Source organism: Muntiacus reevesi, chromosome 8 (assembly GCF_963930625.1).
Source record: "Muntiacus reevesi chromosome 8, mMunRee1.1, whole genome shotgun sequence".
NCBI lineage: Eukaryota > Metazoa > Chordata > Mammalia > Artiodactyla > Cervidae > Muntiacus > Muntiacus reevesi.
In genome coordinates this window covers 12,270,835-12,291,488 of record NC_089256.1, presented here as the reverse complement: position 1 = coordinate 12,291,488, position 20,654 = coordinate 12,270,835, and the positions used below count along the sequence as shown (strand labels likewise).

General features: G+C 47.1%; 1 protein-coding gene across 1 annotated transcript in view; it reads left to right on the top strand.

Annotated features, from left to right (window-relative positions):
- The window catches only part of IL20RB (interleukin 20 receptor subunit beta), a 34,549-nt gene extending 26,857 nt beyond the window's left edge, over nucleotides 1-7,692 (top strand). The window contains exons 6-7 of the mRNA XM_065942955.1: nucleotides 1,631-1,773; nucleotides 6,023-7,692. Coding sequence (XP_065799027.1) covers nucleotides 1,631-1,773; nucleotides 6,023-6,130 — 251 coding nt within the window. The 3' untranslated portion in view covers nucleotides 6,131-7,692. The remainder of the gene's footprint in view (nucleotides 1-1,630; nucleotides 1,774-6,022) is intronic.
- Nucleotides 7,693-20,654: the final 12,962 nt, after the last annotated feature.

Below are 20,654 nucleotides of genomic sequence, written 5' to 3'. Positions count from 1 at the left end.
TTCCTTGCTGCGTGTGGGATTTCTCTAGTTCCGCCAAGCGGGGGCTGTGTTCCACGTGCAGTGCTCAGGCTTCACGCTGCAGGGGCTTCCCTTGTTGCAGAGCACGGGGGCTTCAGTAGTTGGAGCTTGTGGGCTCTAGAGCACAGGCTCGGTGGTTGTCACACATGGGCTTAATGGTTCAGTGTCATAGGATCTTCCCAGACCAGGGATCAAACCCGTGTCCCCTGCATTGGGAGGTGGATTCCTAACCACTGGACTACTCCCGGAAGTACCCATTTCCATCTGCTTTTGAAGATGATGTTCATTTTCACTGATTCATTCATTCATTCAGTGAATAATTACTGAGCACTGTCACTGGGATATAGCAGACAAGTCCCTGCCCTCACTGAGCTTACCTTCTAGTTGAGTAGACAGACAAGTCAGCAAATGAGATGGTTTCCCTTGGTGGTTCGTGCTATGAGGGAACACACCAGAGCATGCTGGGGTGGAGGGAGGTGCAGGTGTGCTGCTTTGGGCTCAGCAGACAGCTGGTTACGAGGCTGTGGCTCTAATCTAGACGTTGCTGTGAATTGCTTTATTGTGTATGTTTTGTCTTCTTTGGAATCTACTCACAGGAGCAGATGAAAGAGTCTGAACATTTGTGTATCTCCTGATGCATGCTCTGTGCTCACTCAGTCGTGTTTGACTCTCTTGCAACCCTGTGGATTGTACCCCACCAGGCTCCTCTTTTCATGGGGTTTTCTAGGCAAGAATGCTGGAGTGGGCTGCCATGTCCTTCTCCAGGGGATCTTCCTGACCCAGGGATTGAACCCAGGTCTCCCGCACTGGCAGGCAGAATCTTTACCACTGAGCCTCCTGGGAAGGCCCATCGCTTGATGTACACTGCCAAAATAGTTTCCAAAAGCATTGAGGAGACCCTCCCAGCTTTTCTGCAGCTGCATCAGCTGTGCCACCCTTCACACTGTGGGTGAGCAGCCCAGCTCAGAGGGGCTATGCGAATAGGACAGAAAGATGGGAAAATAACCCATCCCCCACTTCCACATCTCCAGTTGCTCAGACTTGGCACTTTCTTAGTATCATTTGGAGCACAGCCCTCCCTGCGTGACCTGGGGTAAGTCACTTAACCAGCGCCAGAACCTGATACATCAGAGTTGTTATGTGACTGTGTACTGAATTCAGTATTTTCCTCCATAATACGGATCAATGCCAAAAGAAAATTGTGAAACACACTTTGTTTTCAGTTACCGCCCAGCTTCCTTCTGGGCTGTGCTCTTGGGCACCACCCCCTCATCCTGCCTGGGGGCCTGGCTCTCTGCCTGCCTTCTGGCAGTGGTGCCGAGGTGCATTCAAACACAGCTAGTGCTTAATGCACGAGGCTCGCCCCTTTTCCTTCCCAAGAAAAAGGCTGTCATCATCCTTGGCTTTCTGGAAACCGATCTGGACTCTAGAAACACAGTTGAATGGTGCTCACTCTTTCCCTGGGGCGTATGTCAGATCTCAGGGTGCCGGAGTCTGCTCTCTTGATCCATCTGCAGAGCCAACCCCAAGAAGGCCAGGGAGGCCCAGAACTGGCGAGCAAGCAGGTCTTCAAGGCTGTCTCCTCAGCCAGTTCCTGTCTTTCTGTTTCCAGGAGAGGCCCTGCCTCTGGCGCTGGCCCTGTTCGCCTTCGTGGGCTTCGTGCTGATCCTGGTGGTGGCGCTGCTCTCCGTCTGGAAGATGGGCCGGCTGCTCCGGCACTCCTGCTGCCCCGTGGTGATGCTCCCCGACACCTTGGTAACTGCTGTTCTTCCTTTCAGTGTGATGCGCTGTCCAGGTGTTGTCTGGGCCTGAGCGGGGCATGGACCTCCGCTTCGTGGGTTTACAAGCATTTGCACCAAGAAGGGAGAAGGACCTCCCTTCTCATCAGAGGGGCTGGGAGACCGCCCTTCTGGGGGGGGGGGGTGGCCTCCCCCAGGCTCCCATCAGGCCTCTGCTGCTTGCCCCTAGGGCCTGGCACAGCCAAGGCAGCAGGTGTGTAGCCCAGCCCAGGAGCTCGGCGTTCCAGGAATAATGCAAAGTCTTACCCTAAGGACCGGCCTGCCAGGCCTTCTTGGCCTCCTCCAATCATTATAACAGCAGCTACATCCAGAAACATGTTCCAACACAACAGAATCAATTCATACAATCATACACCAAGAGCATCCTGGGTTCTTGGGGTGAGGCACACATGTGTGAGTGTGGGGCATGTGGACAGAGCTTTTCCTTTGACTGGGGCAAATATCTGGACCTGCCCAGTGACTACCCAAGGTGAGGGGTCAACACAGCTTGCAAGCCAGGAGAACCCTGGGCCATCAATCTGAGTCTCCGAGTGAGGGCAGGCCCTGTGGACTTTGCAGGGGTGGGGGGAAATGCAAAAGCAGGCCTCCGTGTTGTATCTGTACAGAACTTCAGGAGCACAAGGAAAGCCCTCAAATGACAAGAGCTCCTAGGAATCCTAATGCATTCTGTTCTTCTTGTTGTTCAGTCACTAAGTCGTTTCTGACTCTTTGCCACCCCATGGACTGCAGCACACCAGGCTCCTCTGTCTTCCACTATCTCCCGGAGTTTGCTCAAATTCCTGTCCATTGAGTCAGTAATACTATCTAACTGTCTCATCCTCTGCCACCCCCTTGGCCTTCTGCCCTTAACCTTTCCCAGCATCAGGGTCTTTTCCAATGAGTCAGCTCTTCACATCAGGTGGCCAAAGTATTAGAGCTTTAGCTTCAGCATCAGTCCTTCCAGTGAATATTCAGGGTTGAGTTCCTTTAGGATTGACTGATTTGATCTCCTTTCAGTCCAAGGGACTCTCAAGCTTCTGGGAAAATCCAAGCAACTGGAATGAGACCAGAGACAAGAGATTCTGTGAGAGAATGTCCACTTTGGTCCATGGAAGATAAATGCCATGATCCTTGAACCCTCTTTGCTTCTCTGTTCCCCTTCCTATATTGTTCCAATGTCTTCCTACATGCATTCCTTTCCATAAGAATTTTAGTTTCTATTCTGTTTTCCCCCAGATTTTAACGTGGACAATTTCTCTGAGTATATGCATTTCCTACAGTGCTGTGTGAGAAATAGATTGAAATAGTGTCCATCAAACCCCAAACAAGTTCTGGAGCTGCACACCTCCACTGCCATCACCCCCATCCTCAGCCTTGCGTTTAGCACAGCCTAGCTGCACTTCAGCATTGGCCTTAGTCATGGATAATCCTCCAAACTATTAAAAAGCAGCTTTTAGCCAACCTTGCAAAATCCATGCATCTTTCCAATTAAACCATGGAAAATTACCAAGTGGAAATCCTTGACAAGCTTCAAAAAGTCCTATTGAGCTTGTAAGTGTTTTATCTGTTTGGATTAAATTTTTCATGTCTACATCTGTAATTTTACAGTTGGTGATGGTTGCACTCTGAAATATACCATTAAGAATGTCTTTCCATTCAAGTTTATATCACTAAGGAACAGTCTAAAGCAAAAATATATATATGCAAGGAGAATTATATTAAGACTGCTCTGTGTGTGTTCCCTATTTTAAAATATAATGTGTTTTCTTTGTCTTTTATCCATAATTGCTTCAAGGAGATGGAAGCTTTGGTGCTAAAGGTCTTACTTTCCTTCTGTGACTCACTTTATTCTTTCTCTTCTTGCTGTCACATTCCACTGTAATGTGGGTAGCAAACATCAAGATGGCCCCAAGTTAGTCATCTCCAAATTGAGATATGCTTCTATGGACTATCCCAAGTCTGACTTTGTGTGCTTCATAGAAAGTGGAGTTTGTGAACAGAAACAGACTCAGAGACTTAGAGAACGAACTTGCGGTGGCCAGGGGGACGTGATGCTTAGGGAGTCTGGGATGGACAGGTACACACTGCTGTATTTAAAATTGATAACTGACAAGGACCTACTGTGCAGCACATGGAGCTCCACTCAATGTTATGTAGCAGCCTGAATAGGAGGGGAGTCTGGGGGAGAATGGATAAATGTATATGTATGGCTGAGTTCCTTTGCGGTCCACCAGAAGCTGTCACAACATTGTTAACTGGCTATGTGCTGTGTTATCCACTTCAGTCCCATCTGACTCTTTGTGACCCTGTAGCCCACCAGGCTCCTGTGTCCATGGGATTCTCCATGCATGAATAATAATCGACTATACCCCAGTACAAAATAAAAAGTTAAAAACAAAAAAAGAAAGTGACGTTTGTGAACTCAGATGCCTCGGGGGCCCAGACAGGTACAGAAGAATAAAAGGGCCCAGACGAAAGAAGAGTGTATAGTTCAATAAATGTGACTTAAGAGGGGGAGATGGGTATGGGGACCAAGGCTCACATGCCCCAGCTAAAGAAAGCGGCTGCTTCTCGGCTCGAGCAGGTTGCTGCCAAGAGGGGATGTGAGCTGGTGGTCGCTGGGCTCCATGTTTGAAATGAGAAACCAGAAATCCAGACTTTATAATAAATCTCCTGATTTTTGAATGTTAAGGGCTAATTCAAGTATATATATATATATTAGCTAAACCTTGCTTGAAAGTTTGTTCTAGCCTATGGGATGACAGTTTTGTACCTTCTGAAATTCTGAGATTATGCTGTTTCACTTTAACATTCTAGAACTACACCATCCAAAACAGTAGCTGCTAGCATATGTGATTTATTAAGCACTTGAAATGTGACTGGTCCAAATTGAGATATTCTGTAACTATAAAATATACAATAGATTTTTAAGGCAATACAAGGAAAGTGTAAAATAGTTTATTCTATATCAATATTCATTTAATTTATATCAATATTTTATACTGGTTATATATTGAAATAATATTTAAAAAGTATATTATTAAAATTAATTTTACCTATTTCTTTTTAGTTTATAAAATGTGCTACTAGAGGATTTTTAATTGCACATTTCCGTTGGACAGCACTGCTCTAGAGTTTAAGAAACAATCAGGTATAAGCACCGCACATGTAGGCAGCCCGCGTCCTGAGAATGAGTGGACCATCAGTGTGAATTGAGGGCAGCCTCCACACTGACATCCTGTTTGGTGAGCCCTGCTTGTACACTGTCCTTGCCCATTATTTGCCTGTGGACGCAGGAGTAAGCCCTGAAGCCACTTCTTTACAAACAAGATCCAGAGCAACTGACTTAAATCTACTGTCTCCTGGGGGCTGGGGTGGAGGAAACCATGGTGCCCACCTGTCTTTGCCCATGTGCCACTCTTCAGAGGAATGATGGTAATGATGGGCAGGGCTTCAGGAGAAGCTGTTTAGGAGTCAAGTGAGTCTGGTGGAAGCGACTGAGTTAGCAGCAGTGGAGAGAGTTACCCTGAAAGGAAGATACCCGCATTTTTATCATCAGTTATGACGATGTATCGGGGTCACTGGGAGAAGATGGCAAGAAAGTGAAATATGAGTAGGAAGGGACTTCTGTTTTTGGAGCGGACACCCTGCTAGTACTCTTTGTAGAGTGCCTTGGACCAGGTCACTATTCTCAGAGCTCTCTGGTGGAAGACGGCTAGATTTTTGGAACCAGTACTACATGCTGGGCTTTTGTGGGGCAGGGTCCCCGAGGAGGCAGAACCCAAGAGATCCACTGGTCAGTGATGTGGGAGGTGATCTCAGTAAAGTGGCAAGCCCATGATCGAGGGGTTAGAATTGCCTTTGGGGCTTTTTTAAGTTTATTTATATGGCTGCACTGGGTCTTGGTTGCAGTACGTGGGAAATCTGTTGTGCCTCAGAGACCCACTAACTGTGGCTCACTCCAGAATGTGTGGGTTCAGTAGTTGTGAAGCATGGGTTTAGTGGCTCCGAGGCACATGAAATCTTACTTTCCTGATCAGGGACTGAACCGGTGTCCCCTGCATTGGAAGGCAGATTCTTAACTATTGGACCACTAGGGACGTCTCTTCGGGCTTTTTTGTTGCTAGAAAGTTAATGAGTGAAATAGTTGGGATTTTTGGTGATATTCTCTTCAACTCTGACTATGACTGTTAACCTAATGAATATGAATGAAAATTGTCTTTCAGAAAATAACAAATTCACCCCAGAAGTTAATCAGCTGCAGAAAAGAAGAAGTAGAAGCCTGTGTGACTTCAGGGCTGTCTTCTGAGGGGCTCCTCAAGGCCTGGATCTAGCAGATGGAGCCGAGAAATCTGGGCTGCAGGACGGGAAAGCCATAAGGGGAAAGGCCACGCTTGTTTTCCTTCAAGGACAAAAGACAAGAGAAGAGCCTGCTATGTCCACGTCTAGAAGCAACTGTCAGAGGCAGGGTGGTATGGCTGACGGAGTGCTAAGAGGGGGTCAGGGGATGTGACCTCCAACACTGGATCTCTGCCATCTACTAGCAGGATGACCCTGGGGGAAAATGACTTACTCTCTCTGTCCCTCAGTTTTCTCATCTGTACAATGGTTAACTACTTGACCATTAAACCATATGTGTGTATATATCCATATTATCTCTCTGCCACTTGCAGAGCTGTTGGGAAATTGGCAACATCGTACATTGTGATTGGCTTTGCTTTTCTGAAGAGCATCAGGTTCATGTGTAACAGGGATGACCAGAGACTACACAAGCAACGGCCACTTTCCTGGAGGAAACTTTGAAGACGAAAGGAAGGCTGGTACACGAGGTTGATTTCACTTCAAGCCAAATGCCTGTGCATGCATGTGGGCTAAGTCACTTCAGTTGTGTCTGACTCTGAGACTCTATGGACTGTAGCCCGCCTGTGCAGAGGTGACTGAATAGCTCAGCCAGCAATAAGATCTGTGGCCTAGAGGGAGACTACAGCCCCACTGAAAACGGGCTGCGCATGGATGCTGCTCACCCGTGAAATGCTGTGTGGGGTGGAGAGGGTGTGCACACTGAGGACAGCAGCTGAAATGAGCGCATGATGCGATGAGACCGCAGAAGGCTGTCGATCACAAGTGTAGTGTTTTCTGTATTCCTTTTTCCTGTGGAGTTGTTACAGTACGGCATGAAAAATAAAAAGAGGTCACCTTGGGTAATCATTTTGGTTTCTTCCAAAACAGTAGTCTTTAGGGTTCGAGTTATATCATCAACCTTGAGTCCAGGCTGCATTAAGGCCACCTTTGGTTAGGATGTTGCGGGTGACCCAGGCAGGGGATGGAGCAGGGATAGAGTGGGGGACAGCATCTGGCTGCATGGGGGCTCTGACTGAGGCAAGTTGCTCCTGGGTATTCCTGGGGGCCTCACACTACAGGAAATCCCTTGGGGAACTCTTTTCTTTAAGATAGCCCCTCAGAGCATCCTTAATTCTCCCGGCATGTTCATCCTGGACCCATGACTGAAGTCTCTTCCTGACCCTCTCGCCCATCAGGTGAGGAAGAGTCAGGGTCGAGAAGGGATGGAAGGGGAGTCTCTTGAGGGCTGAAGTGATTGTTTGGCAAACCCTGGGTCTCCTCCCTTCATAGACCCCACCTTTCCCAGCTCTGGAGCCTCTAAGCTGGTTTGTTTCCACCCCCACTTCCTGGGCCCCTTCCAGCCAGCCTTGAGGTGGAGACAGTCTAACTGCTTCAGCCAGGTGTTTCCCCTATAAGCCAGAGGCCCCCAGCCCTCTCTCCACCTGGGCAGGGGTTTCAAGGGACCAGAGGAGGGGCTCTTTCTAAGATGAGATCACTGGAGATCTCTTTTGTACCATTTTGTATGTTTCTGCATTGTTCGAGTCTTTTATGAAGAGCATATGTTCATTTTACCTTTGGCCAAACTGGAATCATATTTTTAGTTTGCAGGAATAAAGACTCTACTACTCCACCAGTCATGACCTGCTCTTTCTTCTCCCCTGCCCTCCACCCTCAGGCTACAGTTGCCCTATCGCCTGTCCAGACCCAGAACTCAGAAATGATCCCTGACTTCCCTCTGCTTGCATCCCTCTCACAGCTAGTTCCCTTGCCCATCCACCTCACAGGCTTATACAGGTATCCAGACATTTCCCTCAATTATCCTGTTGTTCTTCCATGTCCCCAGAATCATTTATGGAAGTCTGACCATGCACCAGACATTGAGCTGGTCCTTGAGAGTAGAGGGGTGCCCTCCCCCATAGCTGGCCATTCCATCTGTCCTGAGTCCTGGTATTCTGACTCCCTGGCCTCTCCTCTGATTGATTTACCCCTATTACCTGGACTCTTCAATGAGTGAAAGGGGTGTGATTAGTAACTACAACAGGAATACTGACTGTCTCTCACAGTCCTTGATGATGCTCAGGGAGCAGACACCCCTGACCCCAAAATCAAGCACATTTTTCTTAATCCTGCTTCAAAAGCTGCCAAGGAATAAAATCCTGGTTCCATGAGGCTTACCTTTGGATGGTGGGGCTAGGGGGAGGAATAATAATAAAATAATAACAGTATTTGTCATTATTAAGTGAATTATCTAGAATATTGGGAGTGTGTAAGTCCTATGGGAAAAATGACAAGATGGAGCAGAAAATGGAGGGATGGGATGAGGGCAGATTGCAGCTTTTTCTGAATGAAAATAAATGGAAACAGCAGAACCACAATGCTAGTTAAGTCCTTCCGCAGTGTGGGGGACTAAGCGTGTGTGTGTGCTAATTCACGTCAGTCATGTCCTGAAGTGCAGGACCCTATGGACTGTAGCCCCCCAGGCTCCTTTGTCCATGGGATTCTCCAGGCAAGAATACTGGAGTGGGTTGCCACGTCTTCCTCCAAGGGATCTTTCTAACCCACGAATTAGATCCCATATTTCCCACACTGTGGGTGGAATCTTTACTGCTGAGCCACTGGGGAAGCTCAGGTGACTCTAGAGCAAATGGTTTGGCAACAAGTCCTTAGGAGTGTGTAGCCTAAAACAGAAACTTCACTCAATATTTCTACTGTTTGTACTGACAGTGTTTTTTTTGTTTTTGTTTGTTTGTTTTTAGCTGTTCTCTTAAGTTGTCACAGCAAGTAAATGATTATGTTTATTTGGATAGGAAACTAGATTTCAGGATTAGTGAAAGGGAAGGTCAATGGTACATTCAATTATTTGAGTACGAGCAGTGTACTACTGGAACTGAATTGAATATATCAATATGAAGTCATGCCTTTATAAAACATTACATTAGAAGTAGATTTCCTTTTGGGCTTTTTGCCACCGAAGTGGCCTAGTTGCAATGTACCCCATATTTTGCTTTTTTTTTTTTTTTTTTTGCTATTTTTCTCTCAAAAGGAGCCAGGGTTTCTGGGAGCAATGTCTGATTCCATACCTGGTTTGGGGTAGAAGTGAGCAAGGTAATAATGCCAGGACACTTACACCTTGTTGGGCCAGAAGCAAAAAGCTTTAAATAATTGGCTCATTGAAAATTATGCAAGAAATCAATCTAAAAGAGGTAAATTTGCCTCAGCCAGAGTTGGGACAATGTGAACATCAAAAGGAGACTACTGGGTGATATCAATGGGCACACCACATTTGCAAAGTCATGGGTCCACAACTGTACATGAAAAGAGCAAATGTTAATACAATGAATTCTCAAAGAAGATGAATAAAATGTATTTCTACCGAGTCTTGTTATTGAATCCTGTTGGGCTTGTTGACTCACTGTATCTAAGAAGCATACCTGTAAATGTAAACTGGTAAATGTAGCTACATCAGTCAGAAGGCGTTCTTCTCCGCCACCCCTCCCTGGCCCAGGCCATGACCTGCTGAATGCCTGCAACAGCTTCCCCTTCCTGTCTCTCTGCACTTGCCTATCTCCTGTCTTTCCAGGGATTCCCCGGCAAAACTCTTTATAAGTTCCTTTTACAAACTGTAGACTCCGTCTAGCTTCTGTGCTACCCTTCCCCATCTCTTAGATAATTTTTCTTATTTTTCTGTGTGCCCTGTTTTTCCCTTTGGCTAACATCCTGTGGGTGCTCAGAGTTCTCAGTTTCCTTGGAATCTGGGTCCCTTTAGGGACCAGCTTCTGAGCCCACCTGGAGTGGCGACCTCATCACGTCCACGGGTGTCTGGCGCCACCTTGTGTTGAGTGCTGGAAATTCCTTCTTTTGTTCCCATTTGCCTGGAAGTGCCCCGGGCTTCCTGGAGAGAGAAAAGGAAAACTCAGGCAAATTCCCTAGAATGAGGACTGCAGAATTTGCATGGGCCTGGTCCCGGGCGAACCTCCACCATCATCAGTGGGTTTAGAATTTAGCAGACACCGTGTCCTCGCTCGTGCTCCCTCTGTCCCTAGCCCACCGTGAAGGGCTCTGTTCGCTGCCCCTGTGGCCCTCCCTCCGTGCTGCACCTTGGCCTCTGCCTCAGGCCTCTGTCTACCAGTCTTTCCTCTATGCTGCCCTTCCCTACCTCTTTAAAAAACAGTTTTTATTATTTTCTCCTGTGTTCCATAGCCTATCCCAGAGTTTAACTGGCTTTTTTTGGTGGTGGGAGGGTTTGTTCCCATGACACGTGAGTCATGTGAAACCATTTTGGCACCCAGACTGTGTGCCATTTGGAACCGGCACACAAGAGGTGACCCCAAATTACGGTTTTCTCTTGCTGGCTGTCAGGTCCTCAAGGATCAAACAAAAAAGCCAGGAAAATCTATCTTCCCTGGAGGTGGGAGCACACACAGGTGGGCGCAGGAGGGAAGACACAGCCCCTTCCGCCTCCTTCACTGGGGGGCCTCCAGCGCAGGAGCAGCTGTAAAAGCCCATGAAGGACCTTGGAGGAAAAACTGAGAAGCCTTGTCATGTGCCTGCAAAAAGCCCCCAAAGCAAAAGGACAAATTCTCCTATGGGAGGAGGTTCATGTCCCCGGTCCCTCCGTTGGACCCCACTGGGGAAATTTTAAAAAACAACCTTAAGAAATCTGACTGTTGAAAAAAATAAGTGCCTGCGTAAACCGAAGCAGCTTCTACATTTGCTCCTGTGCTTTCAAATCACCCATCTACAAAGTGGCCACATATTTCCAAATTTCCTGGAGGTGCCGGTAAGTCTTCTGCAAAACTGTCTACTAATGTTACTACGGGTTTCTAGCCTCAGGAGATCACACCCCAGAGTTAGGACCCCCTGATGCCATCCCACCAACATTACCCACACTGAAGGGCTTTCCCAGGCGATGCCTGTTTCATTGAAGACTTTGGGATCTTGCACTTACAAACAGGTCAAAATGAAATAGCCCTCAGGTGAAGCCTAGGTTGGGCTTCTCTGGTAGCTCAGGTGGTAAAGAATCTGTCTCCAATGTGGGAGACCCACGTACACTCTCTGGGTTGGGAAGATCCCTGGAGAAGGGAATGGCTACCTATTCCAGTATTCTTACCTGGAAAATTCCATGGACAGAGGAGTCAGGCGGGCTCCAGTCCATGAGGTTGCAAAGAGTCAATCATGACTGAGTGACTAACACATTAAGCCTAGTTTACGGAGGGCCAGTGGGGTGGAAGAATTACTGTATTTTAAATGAGGAGTTTTAATTTAGCAGATGGCAGCAAGAAGATGCCAAAATTTTAATATGGGTAACTGTAAGCAGCTCAGTTTTAATTTATGAGATAATATCTTTGTCTGAGAAAAGGATTTGTGTCCTTTCTGCCTCCTCCTTTCCTCTTTTCCCCTCCTGCCTTTCCTTCCTTTATACCTACTTCCTCTCTCCCTCCTTTCCTTCCCCCTCCCCCTTTCCTTCCTTTTTCTCCTTATTTCCTTTTCTAACAAAGTTTTAAACTCTGAAGGAGAATTTTAACTTGGGGTTGGCAAAGACAACCTTCAGGTTGAAGAATTGATAAGAAGTTTGGGTCTGAGGTGTGGTTCTAAATGTGTTGCCTAAAAGCCAAAAGCCCAGGTCCCCGAGATGGGTATGGCGTTGAGGGGGCCGCGTGTATGCAGGGCGTGGGTCTGGACTTCCCACCTGCTCCAGGGGGAAGCGCTCACACCCCTCTCCATTCCGCTGTTACCCTACTTGGTTGTTAGAGCTTCAAGACCTGTGGGATCAGCCAAGGCCGAGCTGGGCTGAAGGTGCAGCCCCTGGAGGGAACAGGAGCCAAGTGAGCAGCACGTTGGAGGCTGAGAGCTCATTGAGTCTGACCTCCGTGCTATCGGCGTTTGCACCTGAGATTTTATCTGAACGTCCTGAGGCCCCCCTCAAGTTTCTTACATGAGGAGGAGGGCCTGGGGAGGCCTCTGGAACTGTGGCTCTCCAGGATGTTGCTCTGGCCTGCCCTGAGTCAGCTCCCAGAGGAAGTGACCACTCTCCTCGGTAGGACAGGACAGGAGAGGATAAGTTCTGCTTTAGTCACTAATAAGAAAACTCCTATCACTGAGGGAAAGTGTTCCCACTTTGGAAATGGGCCTGACCACTCTGTGAAAACTGAGATTGTTGCCAAAACCTTGGCTCTCTGCACACCAATGCCAAACAGAATACGGAGACAGAGTTATGGAAGAGCAAGAAAGAGTGGCTTTATTTCTTGGCCAGGTAAAGGGGAAAAACAGGAAGCTAGTGCTTCAAGAACTGTGCGCCCCGTCCTGGTGAGTAGGGAAGGTTATGTAGTCAGGTGGGAGATTGTGATAAGGATCAAGATAGTACCAGGCAGCACTAGTGGTAAAGAATCCGCCTGCCAACGCAGGAGACCTAAGAGATGTGGGTTTGATCCCCGGGTTGGGAAGATCCTCTGGAGAGGGCATGGCAACCCACTCCAGTATTCTTGCCTGGAAAATCCCATGGACAGAGGAGCCTAGCAGGCTATAGTCCATGGGGTCACCAAGGGTTGGGCACGACTGAAGTGACTTAGCACATATATCTTTTTTCTTTGGCAGTTTCAAACGGGTGGGTTGCTGACAAGATTTGGATATGTGCAGGGTCCTAGGAGAAGACAACGGCATCTCACTCCAGTCCTCTTGCCTGGAAAATCCCATGGACGGAGGAGCCTGGTACGCTGCAGTCCATGGGGTCGCTAAGAGTCAGACATGACTGAGCGACTTCACTTTCACTTTTCACTTTCACGCATGGGAGAAGGAAATGGCAACCCACTCCACTGTTCTTGCCTGGAGAATCCCAGGGATGGGGCAGCCTGGTGGGCTGCCGTCTATGGGGTCGAACAGAGTCGGACACGACTGAAGCGACTTAGCAGCAGCAGCAACAGCAGCAGGGTCCTAGGTAGTCCTTTCCTAATATTGATGAGTTTCTGCCTCAGGTGGTTTCATTGCTGCTTCTCCTTTGGTTAGCAACTGTTCTGCCCTTTGGAACTCAGAATGGCATGGAGTCTGGAGTCTTGGCTACAAGGAATGGGGAACAAAAAAGCCTCCATGCCCAGGAGTCCCACAAGGCCCTGCTTGGCATCAGTGATTGGGTCTGGGATGCGTGTCTTCTTTTTTTTTTTAAAAATTATTTATTTATGTGAATGTGTCAGGTCTTAGTTGCAGTATGCAGGTTCTCTAGTTGTGGCACACGGGCTCTAGAGCCCGGGCTCAGCAGTTGCTGCCCACTGGCCCAGTTGCCCTATTGCAAGTGGGATCCCAGTTCCCTGACCAGGGATTAAACCCAAGTCCTCTGCAGTGGAAGGCAGACTCTTTACCACTGGACCACCAGGGGAGTCCCTGGGGCATGCTTCTTGCTTGTCTAGCTCAGTAGTGTCTGAGACATGCCTGGAAGACCTTGATCAAAATGGTGGAGTCAGCACACATCAAATCCTCTCTGTAACCTCCACAGAGGAGTGATTGATGAAATTCACACACACACACATGCATACACACACACAATGAATCAGTGAATCAATCAATCTTTGTGGACTAATAATGAAGAATAAGCCTACTGCGTAGGCTGGTGAAATGTGGCCCAAGGGTAGAAGGTACCGGGTCCATAGGGTGGGCCTCAAGACTCATGTGAGTGCACCCCACGCTTGGCAGGAGAGTGGACCTGTGCTCACTGCATGAAGCTGAGGAAGGGCTAGTTGTCTTGCCTATCCAGTGGATGGGGGCTGTAAAAACTTCAGCAATGTGCTGCTTGCCCATGCTGCAGGAAGAAAAAGAGGGATCTTTGTTAAATTGAGCAACTGGGCTGGTCGAGCAAGGGATGCAGCGCCTGGAATCGTGTTGGCTGAGAGCAAACGTCTGAAAGTCCATAACTTAAGACCCAGTCCTGAGTGTGCAAACCAGGAAGAATGGTCTAAGTCAGCTGCAAAGGTGCGTACCAAGCAAGGACTTGTTCATGGAAGAAACCTGGCAGAACGAGCCGAGGAACAAAAGTGACAAAGAACATCGGGAGGCACACTTTACAGGCTCAACAAATAAGAATTCATAACAGAAGGGATGGAATAATAGATGACTTGAAAGTCTAAAACTCATGGACTCTCTCCCACCCTTCCTTAAATTTAGTGGTGGCATACTCCCCCCTGCCAATCGAGACTATTTTGCTTAATTCTGGACAACCGAAAGCTCTACAGTCATTTTAACTAGGAGTTTGCATTCATCATTAAAATTGCCTCTTCCCAGATGGTAATAAAAACTTTGAACCCTCTCGGGAGATATAAAGCTTCTTTTGTCTTTGGCAGCTGGCTTCCTTACTTCAGGGAAGGGTGCGGTCAGTTTCTCTCTCTTAAACCTCCTTCTTCACCTGCTGCCATTGTGCCTGTCTGAGATTGGAGTTCAAGAAGGGGGGATGGAAAAGGGGGATCAGGAAGGGTCTTACTTCATCATAACAGTGAAAATCTGGATTTGGGATCCCTGAGATCGGCTGAGATTTAAAGCTGATTCTCCTGTGAGTAGTTCTGTCAGCTCTTTGTAAGGTTTTTCTGCTGAAACTCTCAAACTTGAGCCCCAGACAGACAATGAATTTTGTTTTTCCAACTTGTGATGGTTAACTTTATGTGTCAACTTGGCTGGGCCATGGAGTGCCCAGATATTTGGATGAACATGATTCTGGGTGTGTCTGTGGGGGTGTTTCTGGATGGGATTAATGTTTGAGTTGATAGACTGGGTAAAGCACATTGCCCTTCCCATGGTGGGTGGGTCTCCTCCAATCCAGTGACAGCCTGAGTAGAATGAAAAGGCAGAGTGAGAAAGGAACAAAACTGTGTCATTTGCAGAGACATGGAAGGACCTAGACACTGACAGTGAGCGAAGTAAGTCAGAAAGAGAAACAAATATTGTACATTAATGCATGTATGTGGAATTTAGAAAAATGTTATAGATGATCTTATTTGCATAGCAGAAATAGAGACACAGATACAGAGAAGAAATGTATAGATACCAAGGGGGAAAGGGAGGTGGTGGGATGAATTGGGAGACTGAGATTAACATATACACTATTGATACTATGTATAGACAACTAGTGAGAACTGACTATACAGCACGAAAACTCAACTCGGCGCTCTGTGGTGACCTAAATGGGAAGGGAATCCAGAAAGAAGGGACATTTGTGTATGTAGGTGGCTCAGTGGTAAAGACTCTTCCTGCAATGCAGGAGATGTGGGCTTAACTCCTGGATTGGGAAGATTCCCTGGGGTAGGAAATGGCAACTCACTCCAGTATTATCACTTGGAAAATTCCATTGACAGAGGAGTCTGGCAGGCTACAGTCCATGGATTCACAAAGAGTCGTAGACGACTGAGCAACTGCGCATGCATGCACATGCCTTTACCGAAGGCAGAAAGTGACCCAGCAGTGTAAAGCAACTATACCCCAAATAAATAAATAAAAACCACTTAAAAAGAACTCTCTCTTCTCTGTCCAACTGTTTTCAAGTGGGGACGTCAGATTTCTGTCCTTCAGACCCAAACTTGGACTGGAATTTATACCATTGGCTTTTGTGGTTCTCAGGCCTCCAGGCTCGACAGAAACTATACCATTGACGCCCCTGGGTCTCTACTGGGCCAACTGCAGATTTTGGGACTTGTCAGTCAAATCACATGAGCCAACATAATAAATCTCTATCACCCACTGGGCGGGTCCAGAAGACATACCTTAATTTTTATTTTATTTTATTCTATTTTATTTTTAAAATTGAATTATAGTTGACTATATTAGTTTCAGGTGTACAATACAATATTTTGCAATTCAGTATTTTTATAGATTATTCTCCATTTAAAGTTATAAAATATTGGCTATGTTCCCTGTACTGCACATTGTATCCTTGTATGTTATGTATTTATGTTTGTTTTCATGTAAATCACTTATTTATTATTTAAACTGTTAATTTTGTATTGGGGTATAGCCAGTTAACAATGTTATAATCATTTCCGGTGGACAGCAAAGGGGCTCAACCATACGTATACACGTATCCATTCTCCCCCACTCCTCTCCCATCCTGGCTGCCACATAACACTGAGCAGAGTTCCGTGTGCTACACAGTAGGTCCTTGTTGGTTATCCATTTTAAATTGCGTGTGATTTATTTTATACCTACTAGTTTGCATCTCTTAACCTCCCTCGCCTATCTTGCCCCTCCCCCTCCCCCTCTCTCCACTGGAACCGCTAGTTTGTTCTCTGTATCTGTGAGTCTGTTGCTGCTTTGTTATATTCTTTTTTTTAGTTTTTGGATTTCACACTTACGTGAAAACATACAGTATTTTTCTCTGCAAAGATCTTTCACCACCACTATGAGAAATAAGTGTGAGAGGGGAGCCCTGGCATCCTTGAAGAGCAATGTGCTCACCCTTCTCTGCAGGTCAGACCTCACAGTGGGAGCTGCACTAACTGAGACCTAAATGCAGTGGGAATAATGGCATCCAGGGGTGGCAGGAGCCAAATGGGGGCAATCAACCTGCAAAGCAAGGTGGATGTGGTTAGTGTAATGGTCAGCAGAGTCAGGGCAGCGATCAGGATAGTCTGACTTACAGAGACCTAGGGCATTGGCCAGCTGATCACAATGCTCCTAGTGAAATAGATAGGAAGCCTCCTTACTCAATCTGTAGAAACAGAAACATTCTAGATCAAGGGGAAAAAAAAAGTCTAACCTAAATCACTGAAAACAGAGAACTATGTGTTGCAGCACCATTGAGGCAAGACATGGAAGCAACCTAAATGTCCTTCAGCAGATGAATGGATAAAGATGGGGCACTTATATATAAGTGGAGTGTTAGCCGTAAAAAAGAATGAGATATGCCATTTGCAGCAATATGGATGGAACTAGAAATTATCACACAAGTGAAGTAAGTCAGAGAAAGACAAATACATCACTAGTGTGTAATCTAGTTGAAAATGATATAAATGAACTTATTTACAAAACAGAAACAGACTCACAGATTTCGAAAACGAACTTATGGTTACCAAAGGGGAAACGTGGGTGAGAGGGATAAATTAGGAGCTTGGGACTAACATATACACATATATAAAACAGATAACCAAAAAGGACCGACTGTATAGCATAGGGGACTCTACTCCGTATTTTGTAATATCCTATAAGGGAAAAGAATCTTAAAAAGAATGAATATATGTATACCTGAATCATTTTGTTATAAACCTGAAACTCATACAACATTGTAAATCAACTATACCCCAATAAAATTAAAAAGAAGAAGAGGAAGAAGGAGAAAATACCAGAAGACTATGGCCTCCCAGTCAATCCCCAGACCTGAGCCAGTTTATAGACCGGGAATGAAGGAGGGTGGTGGCTGGTGCCCTTAGGAAGGATGCTGGAACACTACCAAACATGGTACTGTTGCTCTTTCTTTCATATTTCCTGAAGGGACTGACTTACAGCCTTTTATCAGGGTAACTGCATTGGGGAAAGGAAATAATCAGGCGTTCTGGGGATGACTGGACACTGACTCTGAACTAACAGTGATGTTGGTAGACCTAGCATGTCACTGTGGTCCTCCAAAAGTGACTTTGGTGGAGTCAGGGAGTTTTGGAGGTCAGATGATCAATGGGCTTAATTCAGGTCTGTGTCAGAGAGGACCAGTGGGTCCCTGAGCAGATTCTGTGGCTATTTCTCTGGTTCTGGAGAGCATAAATGGAAGAGGTACACCCGCTGGGTGGCAGAATCCCCACACTGGCTGTCTGACCTGTGGAGTGAGAGCTATCATGGTGGGAAAGGCTGAGCGGAAGCTGCTAAAGCTGCCGCTGCCTAGGAAGCTGGTAACTCAAAGGCAGTACTACATTCCCCGGGGCACTGCAGAAATTAGCGCCACTACCAAGGACTTGAAAGATACAGGAGTAGATTCCTACCCCACCCACTTAACCTCACCTATTTGGCCTCTGTTGAAGAAGGGTGGATCCTGGAGAATGACAGTGCATCATGGAACATTATAAGCTTAACCAGGTGGTGTTCTTTTTAAGATTAAAAAAATGATTGAGTTTTGGCTGCACTGGGTCTTCATTGCTGTGCCCGGGGTTTCTCTAGTTGTGGCGAGTAGGGGCTACAGTCTAGCTGGGGTGCACAGGCTTCTCATTGCGTTGGCTTCTCTTGTTGCTAAACACAGGCTCTAGAGCATGTCAGCTTAGTAGTTGTGGTGCATGGGCTCAGCTGCCCAGTGGCATGTGGGATCCTCGTGGACTAGGATCGAACCTGCGTCCCCAGCGTCCCCTGCATCGGCAGGTGGACTCAACCACTGGGCCACTAGGGAAGGGCCCAGGTGGTGTTTCTAATTGCAGCTGCGGTACCAGACATGATTCCATTGCTTAAGCAACGCAACACATCCCCTGGTATGCAGTTATTGACCTGGAAATTGCTTTTTGCTCATTATCTATTGGTAAAGGTCGCCAGAAATAGTTTTCTTTCAGTTAACAAAGTCAGCAACACACCCTCCCTGTCCTGCCTCAGGGGTATATCAGCTCTCCAGCCCCTATGTTATAATTTAGTTTACAGGGATCTTGATCACTTTTCCCTTCTATAAGATATCATACTGCCCCATTACATTGATGACATTATGCTGATTAAACCTACCGAGCAAGAAGTAGCAAATTGTTGGTATTTGAATGTTAAAGGATGGGAAATAAATCATAACAAAAATGCAGGGACCTTCTACCTTAGTGAAACTTCTAGGGCTCAAGTGGTGTGGGCATGTCAAAATATCGTGTGTAAAGTAAAGGATAAGTTGTTCCTTGGGCCCCTCTAACAACCAAAATTGTGGCACAACACCCAGTGGGTCTATCTGCATTTTGGGGATCACATATTCCTCATGTGATGTGTTTCTCCTGCCCATTTACTGAGTGATCTGAAAAGGTGCTAGTTTTGAGTGTGGCTCAGAACAAGAGAGGACTTCACTGGTGGCTCAGACAGTAAAGAGTCTGTCTGCAGTGAAGGAGACCCGGGTTCTATCCCTGGGTCGGGAAGATCCCCTGGAGAAGGAAATGGCAACCCACTCCAGTATCCTTGCCTGGAAAATTCCATGGATGAAGGAGCCTGGCAGGCTACAGTCCATGGGGTCGCAAAGAGTCTGACCCAACAGAGTGACTTTCAGAACAAGAGAGGGCTCTGCTTTGGTCCAGGCTGCCATGCAAGCTGCTCTGCCATTTGGGCCACAGGACCCCGGAGGTCCAAGGGGGCTTAGACTGTCCTGGCAGACAAGGATGCTGCTTAAAACCTTTGGTGGCCCATGTAGGTGAAGCAGGAGTTGGGGTTTCTCTGGAGAACCCAGACTAGTCCACCACTCAGCTTTCCTCCTTAGCCTCTGGTTTCCCCAGACACTGCTGCCTCCTCTGTGTTCACAGGCCCTTGGCCTCGTCCCAGTGAGCCAGGCACCCAGCCTCTTTTTGCCTCCAACAGCAAGGAATACATACTGGGCTCTGTGCATGGGACCCCCAAGGTTGGGGTTAAAAGATAAACTGCCCTTCAATCCACCCTTTGCCGGGGTTCAGTGACACTCAGAGCACTCCAACCCTCTCTCCAAAGGTACCCTCTTCACACATCCTTGAAATGTCCAACAACTCAATCCTTTTTATATCCTTTCAGTAGGCGTTGGGTACGATATTTGGATATTGCTTTCTTTTGGCTGTGCTGGGTCTTCTTTGCAGCACGTGAGCTTCTAGCTGTGATGTGTAGGCTCAGCCGTTCCAGCGTGGGGGCTTCTCTGGTGGTGCACAGGCTGCTTCCCTGTGGCATGCAGGAAGGCTGGAAGCTGCCCATCAGTGAGCCATGTTGATCTGGGGCTTCCCAGGTGGTGCTAGTGGTAAAGAGCCCGCCTGCCAATGCAGGAGATTCGGGTTCGATCCCTGGGTTGGGAAGATCCCCTAGAGGAGGGCATGGCAACCCACTCTGTTATTCCTGCCTGGAGATTCCCATGGACAGAGGAGCCTGGCGGGTTTTGGTCCATGGGGTCACAGAGTCAGACACAACTGAAGCAACTTAGCACGCATGCATGCCAAGCTGTCTGCATAAGATCTGCATGCCACAGGGAAACTAAGCCTGTGCAGCATGAGAGGAGCCCCCACACTGGAACTACTGAGCCCACACATCACAGCTAGAAGCCCACACACTGCATGAAGACCAGCACAGCCAGATGTTCCCTAACCAGGGATCGAATCTGCGTCCCCTGCAAGGGAAGGCAGATTCTTAACCACTGGACCATCAGGGAAGTCCCTGGATATTATTTTCGAGTTTAACGTCATGTTATGTACTGAAGAGGTAAAGATAGAAGAGGACCTCTGCAAGGAAATCAGGAGATGATTAAATGTGAACAGGCAGTTACGAAAAATATTGCTCTTGGTAATAAAAAGACTCCAATATGTAGGCTAAACAAGAGGCTAGAATAGCTGATAGATGAGTTGATCCAAGAAGAGAAGAAATTACATATAAAAAGCA